Below are 13057 nucleotides of genomic sequence, written 5' to 3'. Positions count from 1 at the left end.
GCAGCACTGATGGGAACTGATATTCAGCACTAATGGGCACTGATTTGCTGCACTGATGGACACTGATAATCAGGGCACTGATGATCATTGTCCTGATTATCAGTGTAAATGCCCCTGCCAACACAGGAAAGCCAGTTATCGCTTTCCTTTCCTCAGACACTGACAGCGCTGGTAACCAGCATTTGTTCACATTTGATCAGCTGTGATTGGACACAGCTGATCACATGGTAAAGAGCCAATGTCATTGGCTCTTCATCTCGATCGGTGATGGGCTGTGTCCAAGGGACACAGCACACCTCCCAACTTTTTGTGATGGGAATGAGGGACACCTACTAGTAAAAGCATGTAGGCATAGGACACGCCCCCCTGCCACACCCCCTTAAAGGAGAATTAAAAAAAAGATTAGTTAAACCCACAAGGGCTTTTTTTTACCACTACTATTTTTTTTATATTGGCTTTTCAAATTTACAAATGCAGAAATTTAGATTTTGGATGAAAGGTTTAGCACTGGGGAAACACTTTTTGAAAGATTAAAAAGTGCATTTTATATACAACTATATAGATCAGAGCAAAATGAGGGACAAATGAGGAGGAAAGAGGGACAGAGGGACTTTGCTCCAAATCAGGGACAATCCCTCCAAATCAGGGACAGTTGGGAGCTATGGACAAAGTGCACCACGATCGCCGCGCTGCACGCCCCCGCAGCCGCACATGCACGGCAAGAATGGGGGGGGGGCTGTCATATGACGTCCTTCCAGAACAAGAGCACCCCCAGCCGTCATTTTACTATACAGCGGGCGGGAAATAAAATGCATGACACAACGTCACTCTGAGGTCACACGTGCCCCCCCCACACACGCACACACACATGCACACACACAGTCATATCGCTCTATGTGTGCTTTGCTTGAGCCGCCACCATTTATTGTTGAAAAACAATACAACATTCCAGTCCAGAGTTTTACAGATCATGGTCAGCAAAATAATACTTCCCAAGATACATTTAATAAAAGAAAGTACATTTTTTTTAATTATATGTTTTATATTTTATTATTGTTTATTTTGTTTCATTTTTTATATCATTTATTTATACTGTTTTATATAATTCTTGTATAGGAGGGGGGGACCCCTTCTGGCAATTGCCACTTTTCCCCACTTAATCCAGCCCCCCGCTTGTGCCTGTTCATTCTGTAAAACAATGACAAGATTAATTATCTCCGCCGATTGGAGGCTTTGTTTCTGTTTGTGACGTACGGAGGGCTATATTGTGTCCCATCAAGACATTAAAAAAAAAAAAAAGAAAACAAATGGGATGCTGATGCTGTTGCCGGGCAACGGTGTACGAGGGTCTGCATCTCTCTCCCGCGCGCGCGCGCTCTCATTCCACGTGCGTCTCTCACTATAAATCAGCGGAGAGTTGTCATTTCACTCCAGTTCTGAGCAGAGGCAGAGAATGTAAGTCCGAGCTCTGCCGGGGGTGGGGGGAAGCATGTTCTCCGATAGACACCAGCCAACGAGCACCGACCAAGCTCCGACCTTCCTGGAGGATAGGTGATCGATCTGGTTCTTTGGCGTCGCGGCAGTGAAGCGGAAGTCTGCCTATTTCTACCGCCATGACGGCTTTCTTTTGACTTTTTGAAAATCTTTTTCTAAGAGGAAGAAGGATTATACGGCGTACCGGTTGTGATCCAACGTTTCTTGATTTTTTTACCTTTTTTTGGGGTCTTCGTTGATGGCGCTGGGCGAGGGTATGCTGGACGAGATGCTAAACCTTTCCTGGGAATACGTGAACGGCAGCTTTTTGGGGAATGCGAGCAGAATCAACGAATCTCTGGTGAACCGAACTGAGACCGGGCCGCCGCCGTTCCTCACCGACGCCTGGCTGGTGCCCCTCTTCTTCGCCTTGATCATGTTGGTGGGGCTGATTGGGAACTCTCTGGTCATCTATGTCATCTCGAAGCACAGGCAGATGCGCACGGCGACCAACTTTTACATCGGTGAGTATCTGGAAGGGCTTTGGGCATAAATGTTTTATTAAAGGATGAGTCCACCCGAAAGTGACGTTTTATTTATTTATTTATTTTAGGTACTTCTATAGCGCCATCAATTTATGCAGTGCTTTACATATATATTGCACATTTACATCAGTCCCTGCCCTCAAGGAGCTTACAATCTAGGGTCCCATACACATATTAGGGCCAATTTAGACAGGAGCCAATTGACCTACCAGCATGTCTTTGGAGTGTCAGAGGAAACCGGAGTACCCGGAGGAAACCCACACAGGCGCAGGGAGAACATGCAAACTTTAGGCAGGTTGTACCGTGGTTGTTTTTGCTACATGTGGAGCCTGGTGGGCTAAACCACCCCCTGGTTTCATTTAAGTCTTGGTGGCTCCAGCAGTGAGATCTCCCTCCCAAAGTATATTCCTCTGCTCCTCTTATAATGGGCACAGCGGGTGTACAAACCCAGGAACTTAGCGCAAGGATGGTGGAACTCCTCATAATGGGCACAGCGGGTGTACAGACCTGGGAACTCAGCACAGGGATGGTGGGAACCCCTCATAATGGGCACTGTAGGTGTACAGACCCGGGAATACAGCACAGGGATGGTGGGAACCCCTCATAATGGGCACATCAGGTGCACAGACCTGGGAACTCAGCCCAAGAATGATGGGAACCCCTCATAATGGGCACAGCGGGTGTACAGACCCGGGAACTCAGCACAGGGATGGTGGGAACCCCTCATAATGGGCACAGCAGGTGTACAGACCCGGGAACTCAGCACAGGGATGGTGGGAACCCCTCATAATGGGCACAGTGGGTGTACAGACCCAGGAACTCAGCACAGGGATGGTGGGAACCCCTCATAATGGGCACAGCGGGTGTACAGACCCGGGAACTCAGCACAGGGATGGTGGGAACCCCTCATAATGGGCACAGCGGGTGTACAGACCCGGGAACTCGGCAAAGGGATGGTGGGAACCCCTCATAATGGGCACAGCGGGTGTACAGACCCGGGAACTCAGCACAGGGATGGTGGGAACCCCTCATAATGGGCACAGCGGGTGTACAGACCCGGGAACTCAGCACAAGGATGATGGGAACCCCTCATAATGGGCACATCAGGTGTACAGACCTGGGAACTCAGCCCAAGAATGATGGGAACCCCTCATAATGGGCACAGCGGGTGTACAGACCCGGGAACTCAGCACAGGGATGGTGGGAACCCCTCATAATGGGCACAGCAGGTGTACAGACCTGGGAACTCAGCACAGGGATGGTGGGAACCCCTCATAATGGGCACAGCGGGTGTACAGACCCAGGAACTCAGCACAAGGATGATGGGAACCCCTCATAATGGGCACAGCGGGTGTACAGACCTGGGAACTCAGCACAGGGATAGTGGGAGCTCCTCATAATGGGCACAGCGGGTGTGCAGATCTGGGAACTCAACAGTATCTTTTCAAAGAGATTGTTGGAGGGTTTAAGCCTCTAGCATCATCCAAACAGTGAACTATCAGTTTTGCATAGAGTGGCCCTTTAAGGCACCCACACAAAGGTTCAAAAAGATCTCTAATGCTTATCCCTTTGTTGTTAGATGTGACAAGCTCATTATTGTATCATTGTACTGAGAAATTACAATGACAGGCGTTATTAAACTTAATGTGAAAATGCCAATTTCCTGGCTGTGTCTGACGTCCAGCACTGTGGGCAGTTGATCCAAAGCAAATGCGCAGATAAGGAAAGTCAGAGGAAAGTTGAAGCTCCTGAACTCGTTATGCATTTCTGAAGTCAACTACTTAACATTTAAAACTACTGGATCACCATGACAGCCAGGAAATTAGCATTTTTAGAAAAAAAAGGGCAGCCAAGATATTACTTCATTAGAGGTTTCCTATCAATCCATGGATGAGCAGACAGCTGCAGATAATGATTGCTGTGTGAAGCTCCGCGCTACAATTATCAGCAACGTAATTTTTCTTCAAAGTATTTGGACAGAAAATGATTTTAAGGGATGTTACTGTTTTGCCCGATTGATGGGATGTACCATACAATTCCGATTAGCAGAGCTCTGACCTGGTGAGGGCGCCGTAAGCCAATTCAGAGAAGAATGTATCTCAAATAACATTTGCATGGTAAATACTTGTCGGTGACAACTCAGCTTGTGCATCTTGTGTGTCCCTGGGGTATACAGAGCACTGAATACTATAAGGATGTGAAAAGTGCAGTAACCCATAGCAACCAGATACAGGCATCTCTTGCTGATCTAGATGCAGTTAATTTCCCCTTGTCTGGTTGCTACAGGTTACTGCACATTGTGCTGTCATTGCCCATTGTTCTGATTTGTAAGATGCAACTGCAGGTGACCCCCTTCCATTCAGCCTTACTCAGTGCTTTGTCTCTGCTGTGTGTATCCAATTCATACATTTCCATTCTGTTGGTAATAACAGTACATTGTTCTTTTGGTTCCCTAATCCTTAACCCAATACATAATGAACAAATGTTGCTTAATATGAACCCTAAGATGTAGCCTAACACAAGCACCTAAAGCCCCAGCTTAACCTGAGATCCAAACCCCTAATCGTCCTTCTAACTATAACTTTATACCCTTAACCCTGACTCTAACCATACCCTAAACCCCTATCCCTGACCCCAACCATACCCTAAACCCTATCCCTGACCCCAACCATACCCTAAACCCCTATCCCTGTCCCTAACCATACCCTAAATCCCTATCCCTGACCCCAACCATACCCTAAACCCCTATCCTTGTCCCTAACCGCACCCTAAACCCCTATCCCTGACCCCAACCATAACCTAAACCACCTATCCATGACCCCAATCTCATCCTAAACCCCTGACCCTGACCCCAACCATACCCTAAACCCCTATCCCTGACGCCAACCATACCCTAAACCCCCGACCCTGACCCCAACCATACCCTAAACCCCTATCCCTGACCCCAACCATACCCTAAACCATTATCCCTGACCCCAACCATACCCTAAACCCCTATCCCTCTCCCTAGCCATACCCTAAACCTCTGACCCTAACCATACCCTAAACCCCTATCCCTGTCCCTAACCATACCCTAAATCCCTATCCCTGACCCCAACCATACCCTAAACCCCTATCCCTGACCCCAACCATAACCTAAACCACCTATCCATGACCCCAATCTCACCCTAAACCCCTGACCCTGACCCCAACCATACCCTAAACCCCTATCCCTGACCCCAACCATACCCTAGACCATTATCCCTGACCCCAACCATACCCTAAACCCCTATCCCTCTCCCTAACCATACCCTAAACCTCTGACCCTAACCATACCCTAAACCCCTATCCCTGTCCCTAACCATACCCTAAACCCCTGACCCTAACCATACCCTAAACCCCTATCCCTGTCCCTAACCATACTTTAAACCCCTGACCCTAACCATACCCTAAACTCCTAACACTGGCCCTAAACACAACCTTAAAACCCTGACCCTAACCATACCATAAACCCACATCCCTGACCCCAACCATACCCTAAACCCTATCCCTGTCCCCAACAATACCCTAAACCCCTATCCCTGACCATATCCTAAACCCCTATCCCTGACCCTAACCATACCCTAAACTCCTAACACTGGCCCTAAACACAACCTTAAAACCCTGACCCTAACCATACTATAAGCCCCTATCCCTGACCCCAACTATACCCTGAACCCTATCCCTGTCCCTAACCATACCCTAAACCCCTATCCCTGACCCCAACCATACCCTAAACCACTATCCCTGACCATACCCTAAACTCATATCCCTGACCCCCATCACACCCTAAACCCCTACCCCTGTCCCTAACCCTACCCTAAACCCCTAAATCCATACCCTAAACTCCTAACACTGGCCATAAACACAACCCTAAACCCCTGACCCTAACCATATCTTAAATCCCTATCCCTGACCATACCCTAAACTCCTATCCCTGATCCTAACCATATCCCAAACACCTGACCCTAACCATACCCTAAACCCCTATCCCTGTCCCTAACCATACCCTAAACCCCTGACCCTAACCATACCCTAAACCCCTATCCCTGACCCCAACTATACCCTAAACCCCTATCCCTGACCCCAACTATACCTTAAACCCCTATCCCTGTCCCTAATCATACCCTAAACCCCTGACCCTAACCATACCCTAAACTCCTATACCTTACCCCAACCATACCCTAAACCCCTATCCCTGTCCCTAACCATATCCCAAACCCCTAACCCTAACCATTCTCTAAACCCCTATCCCTAAACATACCCTAAACCCCTATCCCTGTCCCTAACCCTAAACCCCTATCCCTGACTATAAGTGAAAAAAGAATGCACTGATGATTTCTTCATCTAGTTAGGGTGTAGCTGCTATAATTACATTTTATCTCAACACATTTTGGCGCGGAATCTTTTTATATTTTTATCCCTGACCATACCCTAAACTCCTATTCCTGTCCCTAACAATACCCTAAACACCTAAATCCTAACCATACCCTAAACTCCTAGCACTGGCCCTAAACACAACCCTAAATCCCATCTATAGATGAAATAATCTACCATGGTGACCCTCTTGCATATGCTGGGGGGGGGGGGTCCCCCGCAGCAGGGGGAATCCGCACCGCACAGGGTAATTAGGGTGCGCCCAGGCACATCCGGCACACCCTGTGCGCAAGCCTATGACAATAGAGACTTTGGACTTCTAAGGATTTTCCATTTGATGCTCTCTTTGACTTACTACATTTCTGAACTTGGGTGAATGTTCTCTTCTAGGGGAGGGAGTGGAGAACGGGGGTGGGGTGGGGTGGGGGGTCTGCCGAATACAGGAAGTAATTGGCCTCAAGCAAGTGGAACCCGAAATTACTAAAAATAAGACTGAGATCAGATTCAGTTCAGGACATCTGTTTGAATGTAACGCCGCCTGAATTTTTCGTGATCATCTCTCGGGGGTGACATTTTGTCAGCTTTAGAACATTCCGCTGCCCTGTATTTGAAATTTAGCAAAATACAGTGCCAAGCGGAGTACCAAAAAATCCAAATGTCACAGCGAACAAATCTCAGCCGGGGGTTGTCTGGGCTCAGAGCGCCTCTCGGAGATGCGGAATGGTGGCTGTGCTTTGAAGGACGAGTATTCGGGTCTAATGGATGTCAACTGTCATTCCCCCACAGCTACGAACAACAGTTGGGATCGGTTTGGATACGGAGACACGCTAAGTGAATTTGCTTTCATTCCGGGGTGCAGGAGACACTATTAGAACACTAAGTACTGTGAGATGCAGTCAAGCAAAAACAAACAAAGTATACCGCTAACAAGCGGCGGCGGCGGCGGGTCGATGGACTCAGAAGGGGACTCTACAGAAAACAGGTTTATATCATTTAATTGTAGCGATATAATTCTTGCTCTGCGACGTAAATAACAAAACAACCAACATCAACAATCGGTAGAAATGCCCCACCATGACCTGTCAGATCCATTAAGCAGATTCATCGCAAAAAATTTCCACTTATCTGGAATGCAGGAAATATTATTTATAGATCAACAGCACCATAAATACATGTCCTAACGCGTTTCACACAGGCTGCCGCGCTTTATCAAAGAGGATAAAGGCCAAATTATGGAGCATGATTCAGCATGGTTAGAGAATTGGTCAAGGCAGCGGAAATTGCACTTCAATGCTTCTAAATGTAAAATATCGCACTTAGTGAAAGAGAATCTTCTCACAGAGTACAATGTTGGGGGGGGGGGGCAATGCTCATCAACTACAGAAGAATTAAATCTGGGGTGCTCATATCAGAGGATTGTTGCAAAATAAGCAGTGTGGCCAGGCAGAAGCATCACTAGAGGGCAGTGCCAGAACAAGGTCACCTAGCGCCCAGGGCAATCATGCCAAACTGCACCGCAAACCAAGATCCCCCCCCACACAGATATGTGTCAGCAAAAATCCCCCCACACCCCAACAAAAAAATTGGGCAATTATCTGTATGATTACCCCTAAGTATAAATTACCCCTCCTCCCAGTACAAATCAGCCCCCCCCCGCTAAAATCCCCTCTCGCCGCACAAATCTCTGCCCCCTCCATACCCCCAGCACAAATGCCCTCCCTCGAAAAAAAAAAAAAGTCACCCCTTTTAGCACATATCCACCATCCTTTTAATTTTCCCCTCCGAGTACATATACTCTTCTCCCTACTCCAAATCCCATCCTACCACAAACACCCCCCCCCCAATCATCCCTACCAGCACAAATATCCCCCCTCATAGCACAAACACCTCCAAGTCATCTCTAACCCCCTCCCCCCCCAAAAAAAATTCCTTCTAGCACAAATATCCTCCCCCTCTCTACCATATCACTTCTAGCACAAACCGCCAAAATCAGCTCTCCTAGCAAAAATCCTCTTCACCCATCCCCCTCCCAACACAAATACCACTGAATCACCCCCCCCCCCCAATTTCCCCTCCCAGAACAATTCTTACCCCTCCTCCCAACTCCTAAAACAAATACCTTCCCCCCTCAATCTCCTTGCGGTGTCCCCACCTCACCTGCCGCTCCTCCTGCCCACCCCTTGTCCCGGAACCTGCTAGAGGGGTCACCAGCAGGAGGAAGGAGGTCCTGATTCCTCTATATAGATCTTTATATCACTAGAGGGGTCACCAGCAGGAGGAAGGAGGTCCTGATTCCTCTATATAGATCTTTATATCACTAGAGGGGTCACGAGCAGGAGGAAGGAGGTCCTGATTCCTCTATATAGAGCTTTATATCACTAGAGGGGTCACCAGCAGGAGGAAGGAGGTCCTGATTCCTCTATATAGATCTTTATATCACTAGAGGGGTCACGAGCAGGAGGAAGGAGGTCCTGATTCCTCTATATAGATCTTTATATCACTAGAGGGGTCACCAGCAGGAGGAAGGAGGTCCTGATTCCTCTATATAGATCTTTATAGCACTAGAGGGATCACCAGCAGGAGGAAGGAGGTCCTGATTCCTCTATATAGATCTTTATATCACTAGAGGGGTCACCAGCAGGAAGAAGGAGGTCCTGATTCCTCTATATAGATCTTTATATCACTAGAGGGGTCACCAGCAGGAGGAAGGAGGTCCTGATTCCTCTATATAGATCTTTATATCACTAGAGGGATCACCGGCAGGAGGAAGGAGGTCCTCATTCCTCTATATAGATCTTTATATCACTAGAGGGGTCACCGGCAGGAGGAAGGAGTTCCTCATTCCTCTATATAGATCTTTATATCACTAGAGGGGTCACGGGCAGGAGGAAGGGGGTCCTGATTCCTCTATATAGATCTTTATATCACTAGAGGGATCACCAGGAGAAGGAAGGAGGTCCTGATCCCTCTATATAGATCTTTATATCACTAGAGGGATCACCAGGAGAAGGAAGGAGGTCCTGATCCCCCTATATAGATCTTTATATCACTAGAGGGGTCACCAGTGGGATGAAGGAGGTCCTGATTCCTCTATATAGATCTTTATATCACTAGAGGGATCACCAGCAGGAGGAAGGAGGTCCTGATCCCTCTATATAGATCTTTATATCACTAGAGGGATCACCGGCAGGAGGAAGGAGGTCCTGATTCCTCTATATAGATCTTTATATCACTAGAGGGATCACCGGCAGGAGGAAGGAGGTCCTCATTCCTCTATATAGATCTTTATATCACTAGAGGGGTCACCAGCAGGAGGAAGGAGGTCCTGATTCCTCTATATAGATCTTTATATCACTAGAGGGATCACCAGCAGGAGGAAGGAGGTCCTGATCCCTCTATATAGATCTTTATATCACTAGAGGGATCACCAGGAGAAGGAAGGAGGTCCTGATCCCTCTATATAGATCTTTATATCACTAGAGGGGTCACCAGTGGGATGAAGGAGGTCCTGATTCCTCTATATAGATCTTTTATATCAATAGATGGATCACCGGCAGGAGGAAGGAGGTCCTGATTCCTCTATATAGATCTTTATATCACTAGAGGGGTCACCAGCAGGAGGAAGGAGGTCCTGATTCCTCTATATAGATCTTTATATCACTAGAGGGATCACCAGCAGGAGGAAGGAGGTCCTGATTCCTCTATATAGAGCTTTATATCACTAGAGGGGTCACCAGTGGGATGAAGGAGGTCCTGATTCCTCTATATAGATCTTTATATCACTAGAGGGATCACCAGGAGAAGGAAGGAGGTCCTGATCCCTCTATATAGATCTTTATATCACTAGAGGGGTCACCAGTGGGATGAAGGAGGTCCTGATTCCTCTATATAGATCTTTTATATCAATAGATGGATCACCGGCAGGAGGAAGGAGGTCCTGATTCCTCTATATAGATCTTTATATCACTAGAGGGGTCACCAGCAGGAGGAAGGAGGTCCTGATTCCTCTATATAGATCTTTATATCACTAGAGGGATCACCAGCAGGAGGAAGGAGGTCCTGATCCCTCTATATAGATCTTTATATCACTAGAGGGATCACCAGGAGAAGGAAGGAGGTCCTGATCCCTCTATATAGATCTTTATATCACTAGAGGGATCACCAGTGGGATGAAGGAGGTCCTGATTCCTCTATATAGATCTTTTATATCAATAGATGGATCACCGGCAGGAGGAAGGAGGTCCTGATTCCTCTATATAGATCTTTATATCACTAGAGGGGTCACCAGCAGGAGGAAGGAGGTCCTGATTCCTCTATATAGATCTTTATATCACTAGAGGGATCACCAGCAGGAGGAAGGAGGTCCTGATTCCTCTATATAGAGCTTTATATCACTAGAGGGGTCACCAGTGGGATGAAGGAGGTCCTGATTCCTCTATATATATGTATTTGGCAGTAACATTTGTAGGACATATAATGTTGGGCATGGCAAATAATCAGATCTATAAACATAAAGCGAGGGTACAGTTATCTACCCCAAACCTAATACCCGATATCCCCCCTAATATCTTAAAGCCGTATTAAACCCATTACAAAAAATTTCAAATATTGCAGCTTAGCAATTATAAGATGTGGTGGCCTCATTAGTTTCCTTTTCTTTGGCTTATCCCCTTCTGTTTTCACCCGGTGATCTGCCCAGCAACACACCTCCTGTATTAGAGTGACCCCACTCCGGATGAAGGAGCACAGGGGGCACCTTTGGACAGCAGCATTGTCAGTCTGGGAGGAGGGGAGTGTTAGATGGACTAGCAGATTTAAAAACACTAACAAATTGAAGTCAGACTCCAGTTCACACATTATAAGCAGTTACACAAGCAGTTTTTTTTGTTCCCCTTTTGGGATAAAGGTAAATAAAAGCAGATCATTGTAAGCACCCCCTGTCAGTAGTAAATGGTTTGTCTAATCTCTGTAACTGATGCATCTGCTGGAGAGCTTATTCTTTTGAAAAACAACAGACTTATTGGCTGGATCACCAGAGGAAAATAGAAGAAAGAAAGACTAAAAAAGAAAACTAACACAGTCACCACATCTTAGATTTGGTAATCTGCACTATAATAAATATTTGCTTTATGATTTTTATATGTTTTCTTAGCCCCACCCCTAATCTTCAACCTAACCTTCTCAGCAATGGCTGTCAACCTAACTCTCCATTAGCCATGATAATAAAACTGACGCTCCCTATTTACTCGGTGTAACGGCATCTTTTATATTTCACCAAATATTTGGGTATTATATTGTGTTTTTTTGTGCATTAGAATTCATTGAAGTGTATTTTTTCCCAAAATATTGCGTTTGAAAAAACGCTGCGCAATTACCGTGTGACATAAAAAAATTGGAACACCCACCATTTTATTTTATAGGACCTCTGCTAAAAAAAATATATATAATGTTTGGGGGTTCTAAGTCATTTTCAAGCACAAAAAAGGCAGATTTTTTTGCTAGAAAGTGACTTATAAACCCAAAAACTTTATGTTTTTTTTTTTTTTTTTTTTAGCAGAGACCCTGAGGAATAAAATGGTGATTGTTGCAATTTTTTTATGCCACACGGTATTTGCGCAGCGGTTTTGCAAACGCAATCTTTTTTTTGAGAAGATACACTTTAATGAATGAATAAAAAAAATATTTTGTTTGTATAATGTGAAAGTTGATGTTACGCAGAGTAAATAGATTTCTAACATGTCAACCCTTTAAAATTGCGCACGCTCGTGGAATGGCAACATAGGTGTCGCTTTAAATGCCTTTACAGGTTACCAGTTTAGAGTTTTTAGAGGAGGTCTAGAGCTAGGATTATTGCTCTCGCTCTAACATTCGCGGCGACACCTCACATGTGTGGTGCGTATCCCATTTACATATGAGTGCGCGATTTAGGTATGCATTTGCTTCTGCGCGCGAGCACGGGGGGATGGGGGCGCTTTCAATTTTTGGGTTTTTTTTTAATTTATTTTATTTTTTATTTTTACACTGTCAATTTATTTTTTATTTTTATTTTATCACTTCTATTGCTATTACAAGGAATGTAAAACATCCCTATAAAATAAGGATGACAGGTCCTCTTTATGGAGTGATCGAAAAGACCCCAAATCTCTTCTTTACCTTTAACCACTTCTATACCGGGCACTTTCCCCCCTTCCTGCCCAGACCACTTCTCAGCTTTCAGTGCTTTCGCTTTTTACATGACAATTGCGCGATCATACAACACTGTACCCAAACAAAATGTTTATCACTTTGTTCCCACAAATAGAGCTTTCTTTTGGTGGTATTTGATCACCTCTGCGGTTTTTAATTTTTGCTAAACAAATAAAAAAAGACCTAAAATTAAAAAAAAAAAAAAAAATGTTTTTCTTCGTTTCTGTTATAAAATTTTGTAAATAAGTACGTTTTCTCCTTCACTGACGGGCACTGATGAGGTGGCACTGATGGGCACTAATATGCAGCACTGATGGGCACTGATAGGCGGCACTCAGGGGCGGCACTGATACACACCACCCAACATTTTGAGATGGGAATGAGGGACACCTACTAGCAAATGCATGTAGGCATAGGACACGCCCCCTGTCGCACCCCCTTAAAGGAGAATTAACCCC

The 13057-nt window shown here is 45.8% G+C and overlaps 1 protein-coding gene across 1 annotated transcript in view; it reads left to right on the top strand.

Moving 5' to 3' along the window:
• Positions 1–1123: 1123 nt before the first annotated feature.
• Positions 1124–13057, top strand: part of LOC141102590 (G-protein coupled receptor 54-like) — a 35648-nt gene continuing 23714 nt past the window's right edge. The window contains exon 1 of the mRNA XM_073591493.1: positions 1124–1997. Within this exon, the coding sequence (XP_073447594.1) occupies positions 1733–1997 (265 nt within the window). The 5' untranslated portion in view covers positions 1124–1732. The remainder of the gene's footprint in view (positions 1998–13057) is intronic.

This window comes from Aquarana catesbeiana, linkage group LG07, assembly GCF_042186555.1.
Source record: "Aquarana catesbeiana isolate 2022-GZ linkage group LG07, ASM4218655v1, whole genome shotgun sequence".
NCBI classification, from domain to species: domain Eukaryota; kingdom Metazoa; phylum Chordata; class Amphibia; order Anura; family Ranidae; genus Aquarana; species Aquarana catesbeiana.
This window is presented reverse-complemented; position numbering and strand designations above follow the sequence as displayed.